General features: G+C 40.0%; 1 protein-coding gene across 2 annotated transcripts in view; it reads right to left on the bottom strand.

Moving 5' to 3' along the window:
• tymp (thymidine phosphorylase) overlaps window positions 1–25,192 on the bottom strand; it is a 49,905-nt gene that overhangs the window by 17,086 nt on the left and 7,627 nt on the right. For both annotated transcript variants that reach the window (XM_063072933.1, XM_063072934.1), the window contains 4 exons: window positions 15,815–15,969; window positions 14,262–14,464; window positions 10,944–11,042; window positions 836–965 (listed from right to left, as the gene is read on the bottom strand). In XM_063072933.1, coding sequence (XP_062929003.1) covers window positions 836–965; window positions 10,944–11,042; window positions 14,262–14,464; window positions 15,815–15,969 — 587 coding nt within the window. The remainder of the gene's footprint in view (window positions 1–835; window positions 966–10,943; window positions 11,043–14,261; window positions 14,465–15,814; window positions 15,970–25,192) is intronic.

A 25,192-nucleotide genomic window follows, 5' to 3' on the forward strand; every position in this document is an offset into this window, starting at 1 on the left:
GAACCGAAGGACCTGTACCTGTGCGTGTTTTATGCTATAAGCCAGGCAAGGATATGCTCCAGGGTGCACTCAGAGGGGACAGAACAGTGAAGGGAGGATAAGGGAACTAAGGTCGGTTGAAAAGTAAATGTCAGTTATTTTTTTAAATTGGGAAGCTTGGAAAAGGGGAATACCTCCTGTTTCCCTTCAGTTATGGGCCATAATTGGTATACTGTATATCCTTCAGTTCTCACAGGCCTAATCAGGTTATCCCATTAATCAGCTGGTAGCTGACCGGGTTCCATTAATGATTGTCAATGATACATCATATTCTGTCAGTGCTTCAATAACCAGCTGCCTGAGTTCCAATAACTCATGACCTGTGATCCATTAACCTGCTGTCAATAATTCAGAGGTCATCTGCTTGAGATCCATTAACTTATTTTAAGATTCATTGACCGCTAAAAATTGACCCTCTAGCCAGCCTTATTAAATTAGTAAGAGTCAGGGGTCCACTCACCTGCGTCAGTGATCCAGTAACACACATTGTTAGTGTGAAAGTAACACACTTCCAGCGACTCTCCTAAATGCTGCTAGTGATCCAGACACCCACTGTTAGTAATGCACTATCCTGAGTTTAGTGATCAATTAACCCACTGTCAGAGTTCCGCTCATCAACCATTAGTGATCTACTGTTAAAGAACTACCAGTGATCCATAAACTGCATCAAATGGCAATGGTGATCCACAGTCTACTTCAGAGTACAGCCAAGATGTTATCAATGATTCAATCACGCAGTCACTATCAGTGATCTGCCTGTCAGGTTCTACAAACCAGTTGACGCCGTGCTACTAACCTGCTATCAGTGGCAGACTGTCAACAGTCGATGTGATGTCCCTGATAGCATACATCTTCTTATCAGCAGGAACCAAATCTGGTGTTTGCCCAACAATGCAACATCCAACCGCAGCCAAGATCTGCTTTACCTACAGAGAAACATCTAGCAATTACTCTGATTCCAGCGCTCTACTTTGAGCACAGGCTCTGACCTGTAGATGGTGTCTGGTACAGAGACACAGTCATAGTTAACACAGTTAGGGTCTTTACATACTACAAAGTAAGAGCACTCCATAGGGAGTCACTGGGTAAGAATTAGATCCTAACTGATGTGACTTACTGGAACCCATTGGAAAATACTCACATCTCTTCTTTCATGAGGTTCATACTGATGAGTGGTCCAAAAAGATAACACAATAATATCCTCACAGCCAGGCATATTAAAGATCAGTAAGTTCTTCCACATCAGATGATACAGTTTGAATATCAAGCCCCACAGAAGCTCTTGTCCTCTATCCTGGGGATTTTTGATGACAGCAAGAGGGAGAATCTGGACCACCCACAGGATGAATATGGCTTGTGATGGACTTGGCACTAAAGGACTGCAGCAGCCCAGATCTGCTGGAAGTGTACTGGGAAGCACGTCCGTTTTTTTTTGAGGAAGGGTATCACCAATTTCATTCACAAGCAAAAAGGATTGGAAACTGGTGACCAGCCTCGTTACTTAATGTGGATCGCAAAAGATTTCCCCATCATGTTAAAGTGCTCTAGCGCGCCACCTTGATTAAACCTGCGTCTACAGTTTCACAATGCCTTATGACACTGACCTTGGTTCTAGAGACCTTCCTTCCACTTCAACCTCAATATCAGGATGTTTCAGTCAAGGGTGGAAACACCCACACCTGTAGTTATCTTTGTGTGTGGCTCTGCTACTGCTATTCTCAGCATGCAAACATTAAGGGTCACTCTGTGCTGAGGTGGATTTTGCAATAACACATTTACATGGACCATGCCATTCCATCTATCCCTCACTGCCAGAAAAGTTTGTGCAGAAAAATACCTTTGACCATAAGGCAGTCATGCAGTGGTCCGCACAGAATGTTCTCAGAACTATAGGAATAGGAGATCTGGATCCAGTTGGAAGGTTCCTAAACAGAATGCCTTACCAACAAAAGTGTTGATGAGAAAAGTTCTTTGCCATCAAATTCTTCAATGCTATTGTTGTTCACTGTCCTTGAAGTGACAGCAGTGGGAATCTCATTTTGGAATATACATTTACCAAGATGATTGGAAAGAGCTGCTGTGCCATTTGTCAAAGTTTGCTATAAATAATACATGATTATTACAGGATTCCATTTTGTTCAAGAAAGGGAGTAGAGATAATCCAGGAAATTATAGATCAATGAGTCTTACTTCAGTGGTGGGCAAGCTGTTGGAGAAGATCCTGAGAGGCAGGATTCATGAGCATTTGGAGACACAAGTCAGCATGGCTTTGCCAAGGGTAGGTCATGCCTTACAAACCTGATTGAATTCTTTGAGGATGTAACAAAACACATTGATGAAGGTAGAGCAGTGAATGTAGTGTACATGGATTTCAGTAAGGCATTTGATATGGTTTCCCATGTAGGGCTCATTCAGAAAGTAATGAGGTATGGGATCCAAGGAGACCTTGCTTTGATCCAGAATTGGCTTGACCACAGAAGGTAAAGGGTGGTTGTGGATGGTTTGTATTCTGCACGGAGGATGGTGACCTGTGGTGTTGCTCATGGATCTTTTCCTGGGACACCTCCTCTTTGTGAGTTTTGTAAATAATCTGGATGAGGAAGTGGGGGGGGGTTAGTAAGTTTGCTGATGATACAAAAGTTGAGGGTGTTGTGATAGTCTGGAGGATTATCAGTGGTTACAGTGGGACATCGATAGGATGCAGAACTGGGCTGAGAAGTGGCAGATGTTGTTCAACTCAGATAAATGTGAAGTGGTTCATTTTTGTAGGTCATATTTGAAGACAGAATATAATATTAATGGTAAGACTCCTGGCAGTGTGGAGGATCAGAGAGATGTTGGGGTCCATGTCCATAGGACAATCAAAGCTGCTGCACAGGTTGACCATGTTGTTAAGAAGGCGTATGGTATGTTGACCTTCATCAACCGTGGAACTGAGTTCAAGAGCCATGAGGTAATGTTACAGCTATACAAGACCTTAGTTAGACCCCACTTGGGTTACTGTGTACAGTTCTGGCCACCTCATTACAGGAAGGATGTGGATACTATAGAGAGAGTGCAGAGGAGATTTACAAGGACATTGCTTGGATTGGAGAACATGCCTTATGAGAATAGGTAGAGTGAATGGCCTTTTCTCCTTGGAGCGATAAAGGATGAGAGGTGACTTGATAGAGGTGTATAAGATGATGAGAGGCATTGATTGTGTAGATAGCCAGAGGCTTTTCCCCCAGGGCTGAAATAGCTAACACAAGAGGACATAGCTTTAAGGTGCTTGGAAGAAGATTCAAGGGGGATGTCAGAGATAAGTTTTTCCACACAGGGAGTGGTGAGTGAGTGGAATGCACTGCCAGTGAAGGTGGTAGAAGTGGATACATTAGGATCTTTTAAGAGACTCTTCAATAGGCACATAGAGATTAGAAAAATAGAGGGTTATGCAGTCGGGAAATTCTAGGTAGCATTTAGATTAGGTTGCATGGTCAGCACAACATTGTGGGCCTAAAGGCCTGTAATGTGCTGTAGATTTTCTATGTTTTCTTTGTTCTATAGATTGTTCTCAGGAACACACTGGAAATCAAGTATCCACTGGTTCTGCAAGATTAAAAACTCAGTGAAAGATGTCAGGGTAGTATGCTTAACCACACTTCCCTGTCCATTGGGCCAGGGATGAGAACTATTTAGGGCTTTGATATGACACACACCATTGATAGAGTCCCGAGATAGTTCAGCATCACCATCCGTAGGACTCTAGTGGAGTTGCAAGGACCTGGGACAAACGATTATAAAATGAAAAACATTCATTCATTCACAGGAAGATGACACGAGGCATTTATTGGCCATCCACAATTGCCCACCGAGTTTTCTGCCACCTCGACAGGTAGTCAAATTGGTGGGTCTAGAGTCACATGCTTGCTTCCAGATTGCCGGGAAGCTAGGATCCTAACCAATGGATCTACAACAGGAAGAATTTCAATAAAGGCTGGTGTCAAACGAGGCTGCATCTTTGCCCTGACATTTTTCTCAATCTTTCTCACTGCAATGCTGCTCCTCACCTCCAACAAATGCCCAGTATCAGTGGAACAAATATTCAGAGCTCATGGAAAATCACAAACTACAGTAGTTACAGTCCTGAACCAGAGTTAGCCGAACTCAGTAGTCAAGCTGTGGTATGCAGACAATACTTGCAGCTGCATGTTCAGTGGCTGAGTTCCAAGTCATCATTGACTCATTCATTGAAGCATGACAGGATAGTCCTTACACTCAACATCAGAGTGAATAAGGTGTTCAACCAATTGGCCCCACGTATTGTACATATTGCTCTGCAATAACAAAAGCTCAGGACGAGATAGAAAACATAGACCACTCTCCAGTCTTGGAACCACTCTTAGACAAAAGCAGATATCATTGATAAAATTCACCACTGCCTTCAATACATCAGCACATACTTTAGTTCATTCGAAAAAAAGCGTCTGAAGATCAAGACCCCAGTCGTGATATAAAATTCATGGTATTCCAAGAAGGAGCCTTGTCCCATCTGTCCCTCTACATGTCTGAGACCTGGATTATCAACAGGAGACACCACATGCTACTTAAAGGATAACTGCAATGGCGTCTCTACTAAAATCCTTCAAATTCCCTGGAAAGATAAGTGAGTCCAGGGTTCTCTCCTTGCCAACAACCCCACAACTGAAGCCTTAATAATCTCAATCATTGCCATTTTGTTTACAAGCCCAACATCGCATTCCGCAAACAAGCAGGAGGCCAGAGGGTAAAACAGTCAAGACCCTTCTTAAAAATTACAACTTTTTTTTACTGAATCTTGAGAACTTCTGTCCCATGAGAGAAACTAATTATTGACACACCCAGTTAAGTACTTCATGTCTGACTGATGGAGTGTCTGTCATTCCTATCATGGCATCATCAATTACAGTACATTCAAACCCACAAAACCAGAGTGGATGTAAATCAACACACATCAAAGTTGCTGGTGAATGCAGCAGGCCAGGCAGCATCTCTAGGAAGAGGTACAGTCGACGTTTCAGGCCGAGACCCTTCCTCAGGACTAACTGAAGGAAGAGTTAGTAAGAGATTTGAAAGAGGGAGGGGGAGGGGGAGATCCAAAATGATAGGAGAAGACGGGAGGGGGAAGGATGGAGCCAAGAGCTGGACAGGTGATAGGCAAAGGGGATATGAGAGGATCATGGGACAGGAGGTCCAGGGAGAAAGACAAGGGGGCGGGAACCAGAGGATGGGCAAAGGGTATAGTCAAGGGTATAGGTCAAAGGGTATAGAGAGAGAAAGAATGTGTGTATAAAAATAAATAACGGATGATGTACGAGGGGGAGGTGGGGCATTAGCGGAAGTTAGAGAAGTCAATGTTCATGCCATCAGGTTGGAGGCTACCCAGACGGAATATAAGGTGTTGTTCCTCCAACCTGAGTGTGGCTTTGTCTTTACAGTAGAGGAGGCCGTGGATAGACATGTCAGAATGGGAATGGGATGTGGAATTAAAATGTGTGGCCACTGGGAGATCCCGCTTTCTCTGGCGGACAGAGCGTAGGTGTTCAGCAAAGCGGTCTCCCAGTCTGCGTCGGGTCTCGCCAATATATAGAAGGCCACATAAGGAGCACCGAACGCAGTATATACTACTCTTCCTTCAGTTAGTCCTGACGAAGGGTCTCGGCCTGAAACGTCGACTACCTCTTCCTAGAGATGCTGCCTGGCCTGCTGCATTCACCAGCAACTTTGATGTGTGTTGCTTGAATTTCCAGCATCTGCAGAATTCCTGTTGTTTGGATGTAAATCAGTTCTGATCCCAAAGCACTGCCCAAGGGTGAAGAAACAGCCTAGACCAGATTGGGATGACAGAATTTCCCTGAAAGGATGAGTCAAGCCTAATCTGGTCTAGGCTGTTTTCTTGTGACTATTATTACTAGACCTTCAATCAAAATATACTTAATTATATTTAAAGTCCTTAATTCAAGTTCAAGTTTAAATACATTCAACTATACATGAATATAGCCAAACAGCATTCCTCTGAGGCTAAAGGGCAAAACACATTACCAAGTGCACACAACACATACGGTTACGATTTCAGAAAAACATACAGTCACAAAGAAAACATATATAACCCAAGTTCCTGAGTATCCAGCATGTTCTTTCACTGAGCAAACACTGAAGGGCAGCACTGACAGGAGGGGGCAAAGCCACAACCGAGAATAGATTCTAGTGCACCCCAAGGAGGCTCTCCCACAATGCCTTGGCATCTTCTCTCCTGGTCGGCTGCAACAGACAATCCCACACCCTTGGCCTAGTCCTCACCCCAACCGAGGCAATGCAGCTCCCCCACCATCAGTCTCGCCAATTAAATAGTGAACTGGACTTGCAGTGTTCTACACTACCAATGTCCAACAGGGTATCACATGTGATCACAATGAAGACACACTGAAGACACTAAGACAAAACCTTACACAACTGTGCACCGTCCAATGGTACACAACAAAGAGGATACCAAAAGTTTCTTCGGACACAAAGTGTAAAAGAGATGTGAAAGTGAATATCAGAATGATGCTGGAGAGGTAGTAATGGGTGAACAAGGAAATGCCAGACAAACTGATCAAGTATTTTGCATCATTCTTCACTGTGGAAGACACCAACAATATGCCGGATGTCTGAGAGTGTCGGGGGCAGAAATGTGTGAAGTTGCCATTACTAGAGAAAAAGTTCTTGGGAAAGTGAAAGGTGTGAAGGTAGATAAGTTACCTGGTCCAGATGGAGTACAGGATTCTGAAAGAGGTGGTGAAGAGATTGTGGAGGCATTAGTAATGATCATTCAAGAATCAAATGATTCTGGCATGTTTCCAGAAGAATGGGAAATTGCAAATATCTTTCCGCTCTTCAAGGAGAAAGCGGCAGAAACTACAGGCCAGTTGGTCTGACCTCAGTGATTGGGAAGATGTTGGAGTCAATTGTTAAAGATATAGTTTCAGAGTACTTGGAGGCAAATGATAAAATAGGCAGTAGTCAGCATGGGTTCCTCATGGGAAAATCTTGCCTGACAAATCTGTTGGGAATTCTTTGAAGGAATAAAAAACAGGATAGACAAAGGAGAATCAATTGATGTTGTGCAATTGGATTTTCAGAAAGCCACTGACAAAGTGCCGTACATGAGGCTGTTTACCAAGTTAAGAGCCCATGATGTTACCAGAAAGATCCTGGCATGGATAAAGCAGTGGCTGATTGGCAGGAAGAAGAGACAATAAAGGAAGCCTTTTCTGGTTCGCTGCCAGTGACTACTGGTTTTCCACAGGGGTCCAAGTTGGGACCGCTTCTTTTTATGCTTTCTGTCGATGATTTGTATGATAGAATTGATGGCATTGTGGCCAAGTTTGCAGTTGATATGAAGACAGAAGGAAGGGCAGGTAGTTTTGAGAAAATAGAGAGGCTACAGAAGGACTTAGACAGATTAGGAGAATGGGTAAAGAACTGGCAGTTGGAATGCAGTGTTGGGAAGTGTATGATCATGCATTTTGATAGAAAAAATAAAAGGTAGGCTATTTTCTAAATAGAGAGAAAATTTTAAACTCTGAGGTGCGTAGGGACTTGGGAGCCCTTGTGCAGGATTCCCTAAAAGTTAATTTGCAGCTTGAGTCTGTGGTGAGGTAGGCAAATGCAGTGTTAGCATTAATTTCAAGAGGATTAGAATGCGAAAGCAAGGATGTAATGTTGAGGCTTTTTAAAGCACCAGTGAAGCCTCACTTGGAATATTGTGAGTAGTTTTGGTCTCCTTGTCTAAGAAAGGATGTGCTGACTTTGTGAGAGTCTAAGACCAGAGGACACAGCCTTAGAATAGAGGGGCATCCTTTTAAAACAGAGATGAGGATGAATTTGTTTCGTCAGACAAAGTGAATCTGTGGAATTCATTTGCACAGGTGGTTGTGGAGGCCTAGTCGTTAAGTATATTTAAGGCAGAGGTGGATAGATTCTTGATGTGTCAGGGCTTGAACGGATACAGGGAGAAGACAGGAGACTGGGTCCTGATAGGGAAAATTGATCAGCTATGATGAAATGACTGAGGAGACTCAATGGGCTAAATAGCCCCAATTCTGCTCTTACATCTTATGGTCCAAGTCCAGGTGACAATGCAACTACGATATATAACAAATCCAGCTCCATCGCTAATGAGCAACTCAGTACAGTACCTGATCTTCTTAGCATCCTGCAGTGACGATTGTAAAAGATGAACAAGTGCCCCTTTGATTGGACCCGGAGTGGCCGCTGTGTCCGAGCACACTGCCAGCTTGCCAGAGGGGCACTGACATACAAACATATTTGGAGTCAAGAGTTACTCAGCATACCAGATTGTATATTTCAACTCTTCCTATTTATCTGCATTTGGTCCATATCTTCTATAACCTTCCCTGTTCACATACCTGTCTAAATGTCCTTTAAACATTGTATTTGTATCCACCTCTTTTCACATCCCCATCTCCTTGGTGGTAGTGATAACATGTTCTTGAATTCTTCATTACTGTCACTTCAGCATTGTTTTTTGCACAACTTCAGTTTGTACACTTTACACCGTTCCTTTGTTTTTGTACCTGTTGTTGGTGTATGGGACTGCAGCAGGGCACCTACAGGGGATTTTCATGTTTCTTCTCTCCAGTTGACGATGGTTTCAATTTGACTTTTTGTTTCTCCCAGTGGATTATATAGCTGCCCATAAGATGACTAGTATCTGTAGTTAAACACAAGGCACCATAACTGTGTGGGGTAGGCTGGGCTTTCCCATCTGTCATTTATAGCTCCTGAAATATGAGCTATACTTGCTTAGGATGTGAAAATTACTGCAGAAGGCTGTAAACTCAGCCATCTCTGTCATGGGCACTAGCCTCCCTAGCACCACCTTCAAATGGCGATTCGTCAGGGCGGTAGCATCCATCATTGAGGGACCCCATCACCCAGGACATGCCCTCTTCACATTACTGCCATTAAGGAGGAAGACAAACACTCAATGTTTCAGGAACAGCTTCTTCCCCTTCATTAGATTTCTCAATGAACTATTTTTTGCCTCTCTTTTTCCACTGGTTAATTAAATAAATCTTTTAAAAATATTTTCCTGTTGTAATTTATAGTTTAAAAATTACTGTGTATTGCACTGTACTGCTGCCAGAAAACAACAAATTTCACGACATATGCCAGAGATATTAAACTTGATTCTGATTCTAATCCCTCCCCAGCTATGGAACATTCTCCAGGTCAGCAAGAAAAAAAATCCATCTTACTTAACCTGCCCATCCCCAATATGAGATTGTGCTTCCTCACACTATACAATCGATCTACACAGATGGTCTCATGAAAAAAAATCATCCCTAAGCTTCAACTCATCAAAGAGCATAGTCTCAGGTTTTTAAACCTCAGACTTTCAACTAAGATGCTTTGAATCTGGGACTAATTAAGCAAGCACAGTATCTAAAGCCTCAAGAAGATAAAAGGTTACTTCAGGTAAATGAGATTGAAAAGTTTAGGTTAGAGTCAGGTCAGCCATGATCTCAAATAATTGAACAGACTTGAAGATCTGAGTAACTTGGGTGTTATAATAACCAGAGACAGGGATCAAACTGTTATTTGAAAATGTAGAGTGAATGGTGTGCTTTGTTAACAGGGTTAATTCCTCTTCTGAAAGTAATTTAACATATTGTTGTTCATAAGATCTTTTATTGAAGATTCAAAATTGTTAAATGTCATTTCCTGTACACAACTGTAAGGAGAATGAAATGATTGTTACTCCAGATCTGATGCAGCACAAAACAAAAGATAAAGACCACAATAATGATACTAAAAGAACACCCAATAAATAGAAATACATAGGGTAGCTTATATATTGCATGTCCATAAAGTGATATTAGGCTGTAGATATGGTGACCTTCGGGAAATAATAAAGTAGTGGTGGAGTTAGTGGGTGAAGGTATTAATCAGTCTTTCTGCTTGGCGAAAGTAACTGTTTTCGAGTATGGTGCTCCTGGCATGGATGCTACATAGCCTCCTGATGAGATTGGAACAAACTGTCCATGATCAGGGTGCGTGGGATCCTTCATGATATTACCGGCTTTTTCTATCCATACTGTATGTGCTTGATGGTGGGTAGGCTGGTGCAAGTGACACATCTCTTCCTTCTGACACTGATTTTGGAGTTTTCCCTGTACATTCAATACCTACTGGAGCTAATCCTTAATCCAGCCCAATATATTATTGGCAATATCACGCCTTCTAATTTTGTGTAGTAGCTTCCTGTGCGTGCGCTTACGCTGCACGTTTCAGAGTTAAACATTTGCAGCCATGGTGTTTCTTCATCAGGGACACTGATCAGTAGCAAAACCTTGGGTACAGGGAAGCTTCTCACACTTAGTAGTTTACAGATTACACCTCAAATCACATATGTGTGGAAAAAGTAAACAGCTGTAGTCTTAGAAGCAATCACTACAGAACACCATTGGCGACCAGACCCCATGGGTAACATCCAAATCCACCTCAAACCATTTTCTGCCTATGGACTCACAACCACTTCTCAATCCAGCAGACAGATTGCCTCCATTTTCCAATTATTCCATTTTGCACAGAAGTTTATGCAGTACCTGAATCAAATTTTTGAAATTATTGGGCATTATTTACCAGGCTTCCATCACCAACTATCCTTGTGACATCTATAATAATTGTCACCATCAAATTGATAACACAGATGCTGTGCTGAGTGTTTCTGAAGTGGCTCCTGCAGGAGGTCATATTACATACCTCATCAGTCCTCTGAACGCATTTCCCAGTACTGATGTCAAACGACTCCAACATGCAATTATGCAACTCTTTGCTAATTCACAGTAAAAGCCCGAACTTCAGCGAAAATTCCTTACTTCTTCTGGGCTCTTGTTAATGTTGAATCCCGGGATAGATTCCAGTTTGTCCAATGTTCCTCCGGTGTGTTCCAGTCCCCTGCCACTAATCATCGGAACCTGAAGAGTGGCAAACTCTCACTGAGCGGTTTAAGTCAACACTTCAAAAAGCACCTTGTGGTGTCAAAGTGCTTGAAAATAACAATGTAGAAAACGCAAAGTAATTAGCATAAAAATTACACTTTAAGGCACTAAGCCCAGGACATCACAGCCAATCTCCATGACCTGTAAATACAGTGGATTCCCGTTAACAGGACATCACAATACATTTTGGCACAATTAAGCAGCTGCCCCAATTATCCAGTTTCATGGAAATAGTTAAAAAGGTATAAAAGAAGACATACTATCATTCAACTGAGTAACAAATTATGTACATATTTAATGAAATACAGAACAAATTAGAACATTGTCTACACTACTACAGTGTATGAAACTGTATTAGTTCCTAATAGTTGTTGACTGAGGAATTCATCCAGTGTATGCCGCTGTGTTCTTTTGATTGACTGTAAGTAAACAAAATCAGTGCAGATACCTACTGCAGATAATAGACTGTCTTCCTACAATGCTTTTGATGATTGCATCCTCTAAATCTTTATTTTCACTGTGACATTCAAGACGATTGTCAATACCTTCAAATTCTTCAATCCTCTGTAGACTGAAATCCATTGCAACGTCTTGGGATCTTTTAAATCCACAAGCAGAAGCCATATGGACCATAGTTTGAGATGTCATATGAAAGTCTAGCACCCCTTTAATACTACAGTACTTACTGGTATTGCACTTGTAACAGTGTAGTATTCCAACAATTCTGCACCCTCACCAGCATCCAAGGGTGCAGTGTGCCTTTAGTGCAGTTTCAAAAAATGTAACAGTCCTCAGCGAAGCCCCTCTGACAGTCTGACATTCCTTAAATATACTACCTCAAACAGTACAGCAATCCCTCACTGCTGCCACTGTAACAATAATGAGCTTTATTGGTTCTGGAATCCACTGTATTTAAAGAAGGTTGTAAAGGTCAGCTGTAATGACCAGGGCTCAGTGTCTTTCTAAAATTCAGCTCTCACTCAGTACTACACAAGAAACTTTAGCCAGGCAGCCTGTGTTTAAATACCATATGTGAGCCATGAGTGCACAAGGGAAAGATTGAATGGGCTAGGACCATTCCCTGGAATGCAGGAGAATAAGGAAAGATGGAGTCTCAGTATTACAGGACAGAAAAAGGCCCTTCAGCCCATCTAGTCCATGTCAAACTATTAATTTCCCTAGTCCCATCGACCTACACCTGGATAATAGCCCTCCATATGCCCCTATCCATGTACCTATCCAAATTTCTCTTAAATGTTGAAATTGAACCCACATCCACTAACTCTACTGGCAGGTCATTCCACCCACTCACCGTCCTCTAAGTTAAGAAGTTCCCCTTCATGTTCTCCCTAATATTTCAACTTTCACCCTAAATCCATGACCTCCAGTTATAGTCTCACCTAACCTCAGTGGAAAAAGCTTGCTTGCATTTGCATTTATTCCCTGGAGTGTAGAAGAATGAGGGGAGATTTGACAGAGGTATATAAAATTATGAGGGAATGAAGTCCTAACCTATTTAACCTTTCCCTATAATGCAGGTCCTAGTCTAGAAACATCCTTGTAAATTTTCTCTGTACTCTTTCAATCTTATTGATATATTTCCTGCAGGTAAGTGTGCAGAACTGCACACAATACTCCATATAAGGCCTCACCAATGCCTTGTACAACTTCAGTATAACATCCCAACCCCTGTACTCAATACTTTGATTTAAGAAGGCAGATGTGCCAAGAGCTCTCTTTATGATCCCATCTCTCTGTGGCAGTACTTTCAAGGATTTTTGGATCTGTATTCCCAGATTGCTTTGCTCTACCATACTTCTCAGTGCCCTACCATTCACTGAGCAAGTTCTATCCTGGTTAGTTATCCCAAAGTACAACACCTCACACTCGTCTGCATTAAATTTCACTTGCCATTTTTTAGCCCGTTTTCCAGCCATAGATCTTAAAGAAGTTTACAAAATTATGAGGGGTATAGATAGAATGACACTTACTCTCCTTGGGGCAATAGCTATATGTTGTTTTGTCCCACTGTGGAAATATAGGAGATAAATACCTTAGTCTGTTACTTATCCTGACACCAGCAGGCTCATTGTTTCTCCTAAATGCCTTACGTCTTGCTTCTCCATAGTATACTGGTATCTAAGACTTCTTGTGCCACCAACTTACTGGCTCAAGATTAAACTACCCTACATCCTACACTTAGAGATGTCTCCCTCTGCTAGTTTCCTTTCTTGTGTCCATATGAAGTGGTTTACAATATCCAAATTTCAATGGACTATTGACCATTCACACTTTGGGAGAAGAACTTTAGTCAAAATTGTTTTATGTTCTCTTTTATGGATTTCCTTTTCAACAAGATGGAGACTATCCCCTATACCTTTTCTGCCACTTCCTCCTTACATTTTCACACCAAACCTAATCCTCTGATCCTGTTTTGATCCTTAATTCTGTTCTAACTCTTCTCATATCTCTCCAAGGTCAGAGTGTCAGCTATTGCTCCTTCGATCTCATTATTACCATAAAAGCATCGAGCATCTTTCTACCCTTTGCATCAGCTGAACTGATATTGTTGAGTGCCCTCTCCTTGGATCATACTTCCTATCTCTCCTTTCCAAACCTCCCATCATATCGTCTCTCCACAGCTTTACCCTTGACTACTTCGTCCTTGTAAACTAGGGGCCGTCTCCATCTGTACTCACCTCTTCAATATTCTTCTATCTGGTTGACTTCCAAATCAGGTCCTAGCTTTTTCATGTCCAGATGTGTACTTTTCCATAAATCTCTCTTGCCCAGCACAGAATTGCAAAGGCTCTTACGTACTTATAAAATCATTGTCTGTAGCTGTGACTGTACTATGTGGCCACCCCTTACCCTTCTTAACCTCCCGGCAGCCTATGACACTGTTAATTATACATTTCCAGCACTTGGGACACCATTCCATCCTTCTCCGTAGTCAATGCTTCAGGCAGAACCAGATATTTTGCAAGCTTGTCTCTGAGCTGATCATGAAATTTGTCTACTTACACCCTGCCTCACTTAATCTGCTGCTGAAACCTTTGGCCAGACTTTGCTTGGTTACCTTCAGGCTTGGCTGCTCCCAATATCTCCTGCTCAGCCTCCCATCTTGCATCTTCTTCAATCTTTACCTTATTCAGAACTCTACTCCATTTCCTTGAGTGCTTCAGTGTCCCTTACCTTGCAGCCACAGGCAGCCAGGGCTGGTGCCAAAACAAGGCTGACCTTGTCACCAACTCCTCCTGTGGAATGTTTGTCAACCACAATACTGGACCACTCCTTTGGCCATTCCAGGATAACACCAGAAGTTTTCATTTCTTGGGTCAAGTTCACTGTCTCCTCCTGTGTCATCCCCTGCAAGCGAATTGCCATTAGCATGGCTCCTGCCAAAGAGTTATGGGAACTTGTTAAAGGTAACTTCAATCAACTTAGTATAATTATATCAAATTAGTTTCACTTGTGATGGTGTTTTGCCTGTCTTGTTCAAAATCATGACCACAGGACTTCAGAGGTTACAGATGAGCTCTGGTAACCCACCTCCTCAGGAAAGTGTAAAAGAGCACGGTAGTCGGTTCTGTGAAAACTCACCACCAACACCAGTGCTAAATTGGAGGAGGGCTAATTAGCTGGAGGTGGGTAGGGAAAAAGGCAGATAGCATTGGCTATAAGGAGGAGTTGGACAAACTTGGATTGTCTTCTCTGGGGCATCGAAGTTGAGAGGTAACCTGATAGAAGAACTGTATATAAAATTATGAGAGGTCGATACAATGTTTTCCCCCAGTATGGGAATATCAAATACTACAGGGCATGGAATTATGGTGAGAGGGGTAAAGTTTACAGGAGATCTGGTGGGTGCCTGGAATTTGCTGCTAGTTCAGGTGTTGGAAGCAGATCCACGCATGTGTGCTCATGTGAAATTCCATTTGCTAGGATATAATCCTTCTAGTTATGAACCAAGTTTCCCTTTCTGTTTCAAGACTGCTATAATTATTTAAGTATTAATTAAGTATTTAATTATGGTCTGATGGTTCTCCCAATGTATCTGGTTAGCTGACTTGAATGACGATTGAGTGTCTGTAAGTCTGGGCAGAGCAAGTCATAGGGTGAGTCACCAATCTCCATACTCATACTTTCTACACAGAAAAACTATTCGCACTGGTGGAGGAATAGCCGTTCAGCATTAAACCAGAAGCTACTTTTGTTCACAAAGTGTACTATAAATCCAGAATTCTCTCTTCTTAACAAAGCTGAAGAAAATGGGCCTTAAGAGGACTGAACATGTGTCTGATGGGGTTTCTTATGGATAGGATATCAAGTGATATGAAGATAAATCATGGTTTAAATGGCTATGATTTAGTTACCAAGCTGGAAAAGATCTAAGCAGATGAATGGTCTTTTCCAGCTATAATATGGTTTTGAAGGGCTGAATGGCCACCTTCTGTTCCTACATTCTAATGTCCCATCAGCAAGCCACTGAGTGACATTTATAATGTGAGCTCTGGTAGACTTTCTCACTCCCAGGCCATACTTTCCAATATAAATTATAGTCAAGTCATTTTTATTTGGTAAGAATTGATCAGAATTGGGGCCTTACTATACAGTTCCATTTGGCTCATGACCAAACTGAGTAATAGCAGATGTATTCCAATGTTTTCTGGTAATCAATTGTCATGTAATACAGTACATATTTTGAACAATTGTAGGGGAGGCAAAAGATCATATGGTGATATTACCAATTTGGCACTCTTGGATGGTTTGCTTTGTTACACTTTGAACAAAGTAATGTATTTCTTCTGCACTCAAAGACTGCTTGTCTCGCTTCTTCCGAATCATTTCCGAGATATTAATATGTTCTTGGCCGGTGCACATTTTTTTTTTCAACACTTTCCTGAAAAGAAAAATAGATCAATGTACTGATGAGAAGGAATTCTGATTCCATTTGGTCAGTTCTCAAAAGCACAGCAAATGTTGCTTCATCTACCAAAGACAACAAAACATGCCTTAATCAATCAACTCAGTTTGAGAAAACTGCTCTAGATGCTTCTCATTCGAGCTTGATTTCTGGGAATGAGAGGGTTAACATATGAGGAACGTTTGTCCGCTCTTGGACTGTATTCCTTGGAGTTTAGAAGAATGAGGGGAGACCTCATAGAAACATTTCGAATGTTAAAAGGCATGGACAGAGTGGATGTGGCAAAGTTGTTTCCCATGATGGGGGAGTCTAGTACGAGAGGGCATGACTTCAGGATTGAAGGGCGCCCTTTCAGAACAGAAATGCGAAGAAATTTTTTTAGTCAGAGGGTGGTGAATCTATGGAATTTGTTGCCACGGGCAGCAGTGGAGGCCAAGTCATTGGGCGTATTTAAGGCAGAGATTGATAGGTATCTGAGTAGCCAGGGCATCAAAGGTTATGGTGAGAAGGCGGGGCAGTGGGACTAAATAGGATAAAATGGATCAGCTCATGATAAAATGGCGGAGCAGACTCGATGGGCCGAACGGCCTACTTCTGCTCCTTTGTCTTATGGTCTTATGGATATCATTCTCTGCAGGTCCTCCTGAAACAAAGAGACCAACGTATCACTACTTTTGCTCTTCAATCTTTCGATATAAACTTGGAGAATCACTTTGTGTCTTTGACCAGAAACCAGAAGCCAGAACCCCACCAAACAATACAGTGCAAGACCCCACAGAAATGTTGCCAGACGGGGCACTGCTTGACAGACGGAAGTGGTTCACTCTCAACAGAGCGAGAGCGGGAGTTTGTAGGATGGGAGACAATATGGTGAAGTGGGGTTTAAAGACCAGCGAATCCTGTGAGTGCGGCGAAAGGGTGCAGAACATTGAACACGTTCTGTGCAACTGTCCACTCTCACCTGATTTAGCTGACTGACCTGCTCAACATCAACCAAACAGCACTCGAGTGGCTGGCTGTCTGGTGTGACAAGCCATGATGATGTTGATGACCAGAAATGTTTTCTGTAACTACTGTGCTTTGCTGTTTCAATAAAATTGTCTATTACATACATTTTTTGCCATGAAACTACTACTTTCCCTAATTATCTACATATATCACTAACCTGTTAATTACACCCATTGGATCCCCTTTAACAGATAGCTCCTCCAGGTTTCATGGAATCATCATAATTTTATTATTCTTAACATAAAAACCAAAATATAGCATTCAGCAGCATTGTTAACCAAAGGCTTTTGTTAGGGCATCAACAGAAACAGGTGATCTTTTTACTTACAAAGCCCAAACAGGGGCAACTGGCCTAGATGAAATGTATGAAATTAGAGCAAAAATCAATCTATTAGAAAAACTCAATTGCTCAAGCTGCATCAATAGAGGCAGAGGGGTTTTCGGTATTTTGGTTTGAACTCTAATGCAGGGTTTTGTCTTGGGATGTGGACCATTCCTTTGCCTCCTTAGATGTTGCTTGACCTGTTGAGCTTTTCCAGCAGTTTGTGTTTTGCTCAAAATTCCAGCATCTGCAACCTATTCCGTCTGTATTAAATCGGAATTCAATAGGGAACAAAATGCAAAACTTTTCTTGACTCTGGTTAAGTGCCACAACAATATAGAAAGAAGCATAGAAGATATTCCCTTTTAAGATGAAGTCATAACTAAGGAAAAAATGGTTCATTTGGATAACTTCTGCAGATAAAACATTCTGTAAATTGATACAATTCTCTTTGTCAATTAATATAAACCGAAAAAACGAGCCCTGACCTGGTAATATCAGAAAGCAGTTGTCAATAGATTTAGTAGATTGACTTGTAAGGTAATGTAATTGGTGGAAATGTACATAATTCACAGCTACCAACACTTTAAGAGGCTGGTCTGACGCAATGATGTAATTACATACAGTGGCATGCAAAAGTTTGGGCACCCCTGGGCAAAATTTCTGTTACTGTGAATAGCTAAGCCGGTAAAAGATGAACTGATTTCCAAAAGGCATAAAGTTAAAGATGACACATTTCTTTAATATTTTAAGCAAGATTACATTTTTATTTCCATCTTTTACAGTTTCAAAATAACAAAAAAGGAAAAGGGCCCGAAGCAAAAGTTTGGGCACCTTGCATGGCCAAGTACTTAGTAACATCCCCTTTGGCAAGTATCACAGCTTGTAAACACTTTCTGTAGCCAGCTAAGTCTTTCAATTCTTGTTTGGGGGATTTTCACGCATTCTTCCTTGCAAAAGGCTTCTAGTTCTGTGAGATTCTTGGGTCGTCTTGTATGCACTGCACTTTTGAGGTCTATCCACAGATTCTCGATGATGTTTAGGTCAGGGGACTCTGAGGGCCATGGCAAAACCTTCAGCTTGCACCTCTTGAGGTAGTCCATTGTGGATTTTGAGGTGTGTTTAGGTTCATCATCCTGTTGTAGAAGCCATCCTCTTTTCATCTTCAGCTTTTTTTACAGACGGTGTGATGTTTGCTTCCAGAATTTGCTGGTATTTAATTGAATTCATTCTTCCCTCTACCAGTAAATGTTCCCTGTGCCACTGGCTGCAACACAAGCCCAAAGCATGATCGATCCACCCCCGTGCTTAACAGTTGGAGAGGTGTTCTTTTCATGAAATTCTGCACCCTTTTTTCTCCAAACATACCTTTGCTCATTGCTGCCAAGAAGTTCTATTCAAAAGGTTCAAAGGAACATCTAAACAAGCCTGATGCATTATGGAAACAAATCCTGTGGACTGATGAAGTTAAAATATAACTCTCTGGCTGCAATGAGCAAAGGTACATTTGGAGAAAAAAGGATGCAGAATTTCATGAAAAGAACCCCTCTCCAACTGTTAAGCACATAATGCTGAGCCTTTATAAGACACTAGTCAGGCCACACTTTGGAGTATTGTCAATAGTTCTGGACCCCATATCTCAGAAAGGATGTGTTGTCATTGGAGAGAGTCCAGAGGAGGTTCATGAGGATGATTTTGGGAAAGAAGGGGTTAACATATGAGGAGTGTTTGGCAGCTTTGTGCCTGTACTCACTGGAAATGAGAAGAATGCGGAGGGATCTCATTGAAACCTACCGAATACCGAAAGGACTAGATGGGGTGGATGTGGAGAGATGTTTTCTGTGGAGGGTTATCCAAAACTAAAGGCGGTGGATGCCACGTCCATGGGTTTACCTAAGGTGGAAGTTGATCATTTCCTGATTGGTCAGGACATGAGAGGATATGGCGAGAAGGCAGGTGTATGAGGCTGAGTGGGATCCAGGATCAGCCATGATGAAATGTGAAGCAGATTCGATGGTCTGAATTGCCTATTTCTGCCTCTACGTCTTATGGTCTTGAGGCCCAATTTGCACTGCCAGACGTCTCTGCCGACACCACCAAGTACTTCAATGTGGTAGCGTCTCTCAGTAACTCTGCAGCTGCGTGAGTGACGAGTCTACTAAAACACCCACCTGAACATAATAATTACCGATTGCTGGCAACTCATCTTTTACAGTCTTTTGGACTAACCGTCGACATTGCGTTGGGGTTCACTTTAACAGGCTGATCTGACGTGAGGACATAATTATACAAAACATTCTGGTTCCGTCGGCTGCATAAGGAAGACCACCTCCGGCCTCGCCAAACATGTGAGATTGAGACGCGAGCCCACCCCAAGACCGCCTGTTTGTGTGGATGCTGCGTGATTCGTTACTGTTACAAATCAGCACCATGAAGCAACAGACAGTACATCACGTACAATGAAACAATTTAGCTTCGTAATTCTTTATTTTAATATAATTTTTATTGAGTTTTTGAAGTGATTACATAGAAAGATAATGACTATCCTCCCCCCTCCCCTTAACCCTCCCCCCCAATATACACCCCTAGCTGGAAAAAAAAAAGAAAAAAACAAAAAGAAAGAAGAACTGCCTGGATATTGGAAGGTTTCCACATGCTCCACGGGATTCAAAATAAATTTAGTATATTTACTTATTACTTTCCCCAAGGGACCAATATCTTTATCATTGGAGCAACTAAATATGCCATCCCATCTTTTGTAAATAAGGGCACCAAATATTCAAAAATATATCATATTTATCTCTTAAATTATAAGTAATTTTTTCGAGTGGAATACAACTAGATATTTCATTGTTCCAACGATTCATACTTAAATACGAATCGGATTTCCAAGTAACTGCTATAGCCTTCCTGGCTACTGCCAATGCAATTTTTATGAATTCTTTCTGATATTTATTCAGTTTAAGTTTCGGTTTTATCCCTTCAATATCACCTAATAGAAATAATACAGGGTTATGTGGAAGTTGAGTTCCAGTAATTTGTTCCAATAAAACTCTTAAATTTATCCAAAAAGGTTGAATTTTAGAACAAGACCAAGTAGAATGTAAGAAAGTACCAATTTCTTGATGACACTGATCAGATAAGTTTGAATTTAATCTATTTATTTTTTGCGGTGTAATATATAATTGATGTAAAAAATTATATTGTACTAATCTAAGTCGAACGTTTATTGTATTTGTCATACTGTCAAGATACAGCCTTGACCAATTTGTTTCATCAATATTAATATTCAGATCTGTTTCCCATTTTTGTTTTGATTTGTGGATTCCTTGTTTAATTGTCTGTTTTTGAATCACATTATACATACAAGAAATAAATTCTTTAATTTTTCCTTTTTGAATTAAAATTTCAATTTCATTGAGTTTTGGCAAAAACACTGTTTGACCCAGTTTGTCTTTTAAGTAAGCCCTTAATTGAAGGTAACAAAACAAAGTGTTATTTGATATTTTATATTTATTCTTTAGTTGTTCAAATGACATCACCATACCTCGTTCATAACAGTCTCCTATAGATCTAATCCCTTTTTGGTACCAATTATATAAAAGTTGATTATCCATTGTAAAAGGAATAAGTCTGTTTTGGAACAAAGGTCTCCTTACTAATAAAGATTTCTTTATTTCATTATCAACATTTAGCTTATTCCATAGATCAATCAGATGTTTTAATATAGGAGATCCTTTCTTTTCCCGTATCCATTTAGATTCCCATTTATATATAAAATCTTCAGGTGTATTTTCTCCTATCTTACCTAATTCTATTCTAATCCATGCCGGTTTTCGTTCATCAAAGAAAGATGCAATAAATCTAATTTGATTTGCTTTATAATAATTCTTAAAGTTTGGAAGTTGTAACCCTCCTAACTCAAATTTCCATGTCAATTTTTCCAATGATATTCTTGACATCTTACCTTTCCAAAGAAACTTTCTCACACATTTATTTAATTCTTGAAAAACTTTCTGTGGCAATTATATTGGTAATGTTTGAAACAAATACTGTAATCTAGGAAATATATTCATTTTTACAACATTGACTCTACCCACTAATGTTATTGGTAGTATCATCCATTTGTCAAGATCTTCTTGAATTTTTTTCAATAGTGGTAAATAATTAAATTTATATAAATTCTTTACATCATTATTAAGTCTTATACCTAAATACTTTATGCCATTTACCGGCCATCTAAATTGGGTTGCTAATCGACATTGGCTATAGTTTCCTTTAGTAAGAGGTAAAATTTCACTTTTATCCCAATTTATTTTATACCCTGATACTTTCATCCAATCTAGAAGATAATTTATGTAACGAATGCTGTGGGTTTGTTAAGTAAATCAAAACATCATCAGCAAATAGGTTAATTTTATATTCCTCCTGATTAACTCTAAAACCCTTAATATCTGGATCAATTCTAATTAGTTCTGCTAATGGCTGTATTGCCAGTACAAATAAAGCAGGTGATAATGGACAACCTTGTCTAGTTGACCTTTTTAACTGGAATGGTGTTGAAATCTGAGTATTTGTCACTACTTTAGCATTAGGGTTAGTATTTAAAGTTTTAATCCAGTTTATAAAAGGTGTTCCTAACCCATATTTTTCTAATACTTCAAATAAAAAATCCCATTCCAATCTATCAAATGCTTTTTCTTCCTCCAAAGCTACTACTATACTCATCCCCTCCCTTTTTTGAGCCAAATGAATTATACTGAGTAGCCCAGTTACATTATCTGCCAATTGTCTATTTTTAATAAATCCTGTTTGATCCATATGTATTAATTTTGGTAAATATTTAGATAATCTATTCCATAAAATTTTTGCTATTATTTTATAATCTGTGTCCAACAAAGAAATAGGCCTATATGATGCTGGTTTTAAAGGATCTCTATCTTTTTTTGGCAATACTATTACAATCGCTGTTGAAAAAGATTCTGGGAGTTTATGTATTTTTTCCACTTGGCGTATTAACTCCATTAAAGGAGGAAATAATAAATCTTTAAACTTTTTATAAAATTCAGGTGGAAAACCATCTTCTCCTGGAGATTTATTACTTTGGAGTGATCCTAAAGCTTCTTCAACCTCTTTTAATGTAAAAGGCATATCTAATCCCTTCTGTTCTTCCAAATTCAATTTTGGAAGAGTTACTTGTGATAAAAACCTTTCTATCTCATTAACATCATTTTGTGATTCTGATTGATATAATTCAGAATAGAAACTTTTGAAGGTTTCATTAATTTCAAAAGGTTTATAAGTAATTTTATTTGCACTTGTTCTAATTGAATTTATCGTTTTGGAAGCTTGTTCTGTTTTCAACTGCCAGGTAAGAATTTTGTGTGCTCTCTCACCTAACTCTTAATACCTTTGCTTAGTTCTCATAATTACTTTTTCCATTCTGTATGTCTGAAGCATATTATATTGTAACTTCTTATTGACAAGTTGTCTTCGTTTTTCTTCTGTCATATATCTTTGAGATTCTTTTTCTAATTTTGTAATCTCTTTTTCCAATTGATCTAGTTCTGCCATATATTCTTTCTTAATTTTAGACGTATAACTTATTATCTGACCCCTCAAATATGCTTTCATCGCATCCCATAGTATAAATTTATCATCCACTGAATGAGAGTTTGTATCCAAAAAAAATTGAATCTGTTTTTTCATAAAATCACAAAAATCTTGAGGTTTTAATAATGTTGAATTAAATCTCCATCTATAAGTCACTTCTTCCTTATCAGTCATTATTATTGTCATTAATAAAGGAGAACGATCTGACAATATTCTTGCTTTATATTCCATATTTTTCACTCTGTGTTGAATATTCATTGATAATAGGAAAAGATCTATCCTTGAGTAAATTTTGTGTCTATTAGAATAGAACGAATAGTCTCTTTCTTTGGGATTAATTCTTCTCCATATATCAATCAAATTTAAATCTTTCATCAATGATAAAGTTAGTTTCACTACCTTCGATTTTGTGACAGCCTTAGTTGATCTATCTAAGACTGGGTCTAGGCAAAAATTAAAATCTCCTCCTATTAATATCTTTTCACGTGCATCAGCCAAATTCAAAAAAGCTTCTTGTATGAATTTTTCATCATTTTCATTTGGTGCATAAATATTCATGAGAGTCCATAATTCAGAAAAAAGTTGACAGTGTATAATCACATATCTCCCCACAGAATCGGTTATTACATTTTGTATTCTAATTGGTAACGTTTTATTAATCAAAATTGCTACTCCTGTCACTTTTGAATTAAATGAGGCTGCAACAACACTACCCACCCAATCTCTCTTTAATTTCTGATGTTCTGTTTCTGTTAAATGCGTTTCCTGTAAGAAGGCTAAACCCACCTTCATTTTATTAATATGTGGTAAGATTCTTTTTCTTTTCACCGGTCCATTAAGTCCATTAATATTAAAACTCAAAAAATTCAATAAATTAGTCATTATTCTTAACAAAGTTACTCCAATCTAAAACATTACTTAAAGAGATTCTCTTTAAACTTCACCATGTTGCTATGTGTTTCCCTCCCAATCTTCCAGGCAAAAAGAAAGAAAGAAAACAACAAAATACCCCGCTACTAATGTTGTGAATTAAAAAAAGCACAACACTACCCCCCCTCCATTTTGCGGGTCGTGACTATAGCCACGCTTGCACACATGAATTCCGTAGCGATTGGTCAGTATTTCTTCCAGCTCCTCCGTAACAAAAAAATTGTATATATAGAAAAATTAATGTCACTATTCCCAACTAATATTCTTCAAACTTTAACCTTTCTTCCCCTCTATCATATAATATTTATATATTCTTTCGCCTTTAAAAATCCGCCAAGTCTATTCCTTGACAAAACCTTCATCTTTAATCCATCTCACTCCCCTGGGTTTGTTCTTGTATCTTCAAAGAATCTCGCACAAACTCCTCCACTTTCTGGTAGTCGTCAAAAAATCTTTTTTCTCTGGCAGCCAAAAAAATCTTCAAGGTTGCAGGATAACGCAGTATAAATTGATAACCATGATCCCATCGGACTTTTTTCACTGGGTTGAATTTCTTCCTTCTCTTCAAAAGTTCATAACTTAAGTCAGGGTAGAAAAAAAAAATTGTTCCCTTCTGTCATCAATGGTCCTTTTCTATTCTTGGCAGCTCGGGCAGCCACCCGTAGAATCTTTTCTTTGTCTTGAAATCTAAACATTTTATTAAAATTGATCGTGGATATTGGTCATAAGACCATAAGACAAAGGAGCAGAAGTCGGCCATTCAGCCCATCGAGTCTGCTCCGCCATTTTATCATGAGCTGATCTATTCTCCCATTTAGTCCCACTCCCCCACCTTCTCACCAAACCTTTGACGCCCTGGCTACTCAGATACCTATCAATCTCTGCCTTAAATACACCCAATGACTTGGCCTCCACTGCTGCCCGTGGCAACAAATTCCACAGATTCACCACCCTCTGACTAAAAAAATTTATTCTCATCTCTGTTCTGAATGGGTGCCCTTCAATTCTTAAGTCATGCCCTCTCGTACTAGACTCCCCCATCATGGGAAACAACTTTGCCACATCCACCCGTCTATGCCTTTCAACATTCGAAATGTTTCTATGAGGTCTCCCCTCATTCTTCTAAACTCCAAGGAATACAGTCCAAGAGCAGACAAACGTTCCTCATATGTTAACCCTCTCATTCCCAGAATCATTCTAGTGAATCTTCTCTGTACCCTCTCCAACGTCAGCACACCCTTTCTTAAATAAGGAAACCAAAACTGCCCACAGTACCCCAAGTGAGGTCTCACCAGCGCCTTATAGAGCCTCAACATCACATCCCTG

Source organism: Mobula hypostoma, chromosome 20 (genome assembly GCF_963921235.1).
Source record: "Mobula hypostoma chromosome 20, sMobHyp1.1, whole genome shotgun sequence".
Lineage (NCBI taxonomy): Eukaryota > Metazoa > Chordata > Chondrichthyes > Myliobatiformes > Myliobatidae > Mobula > Mobula hypostoma.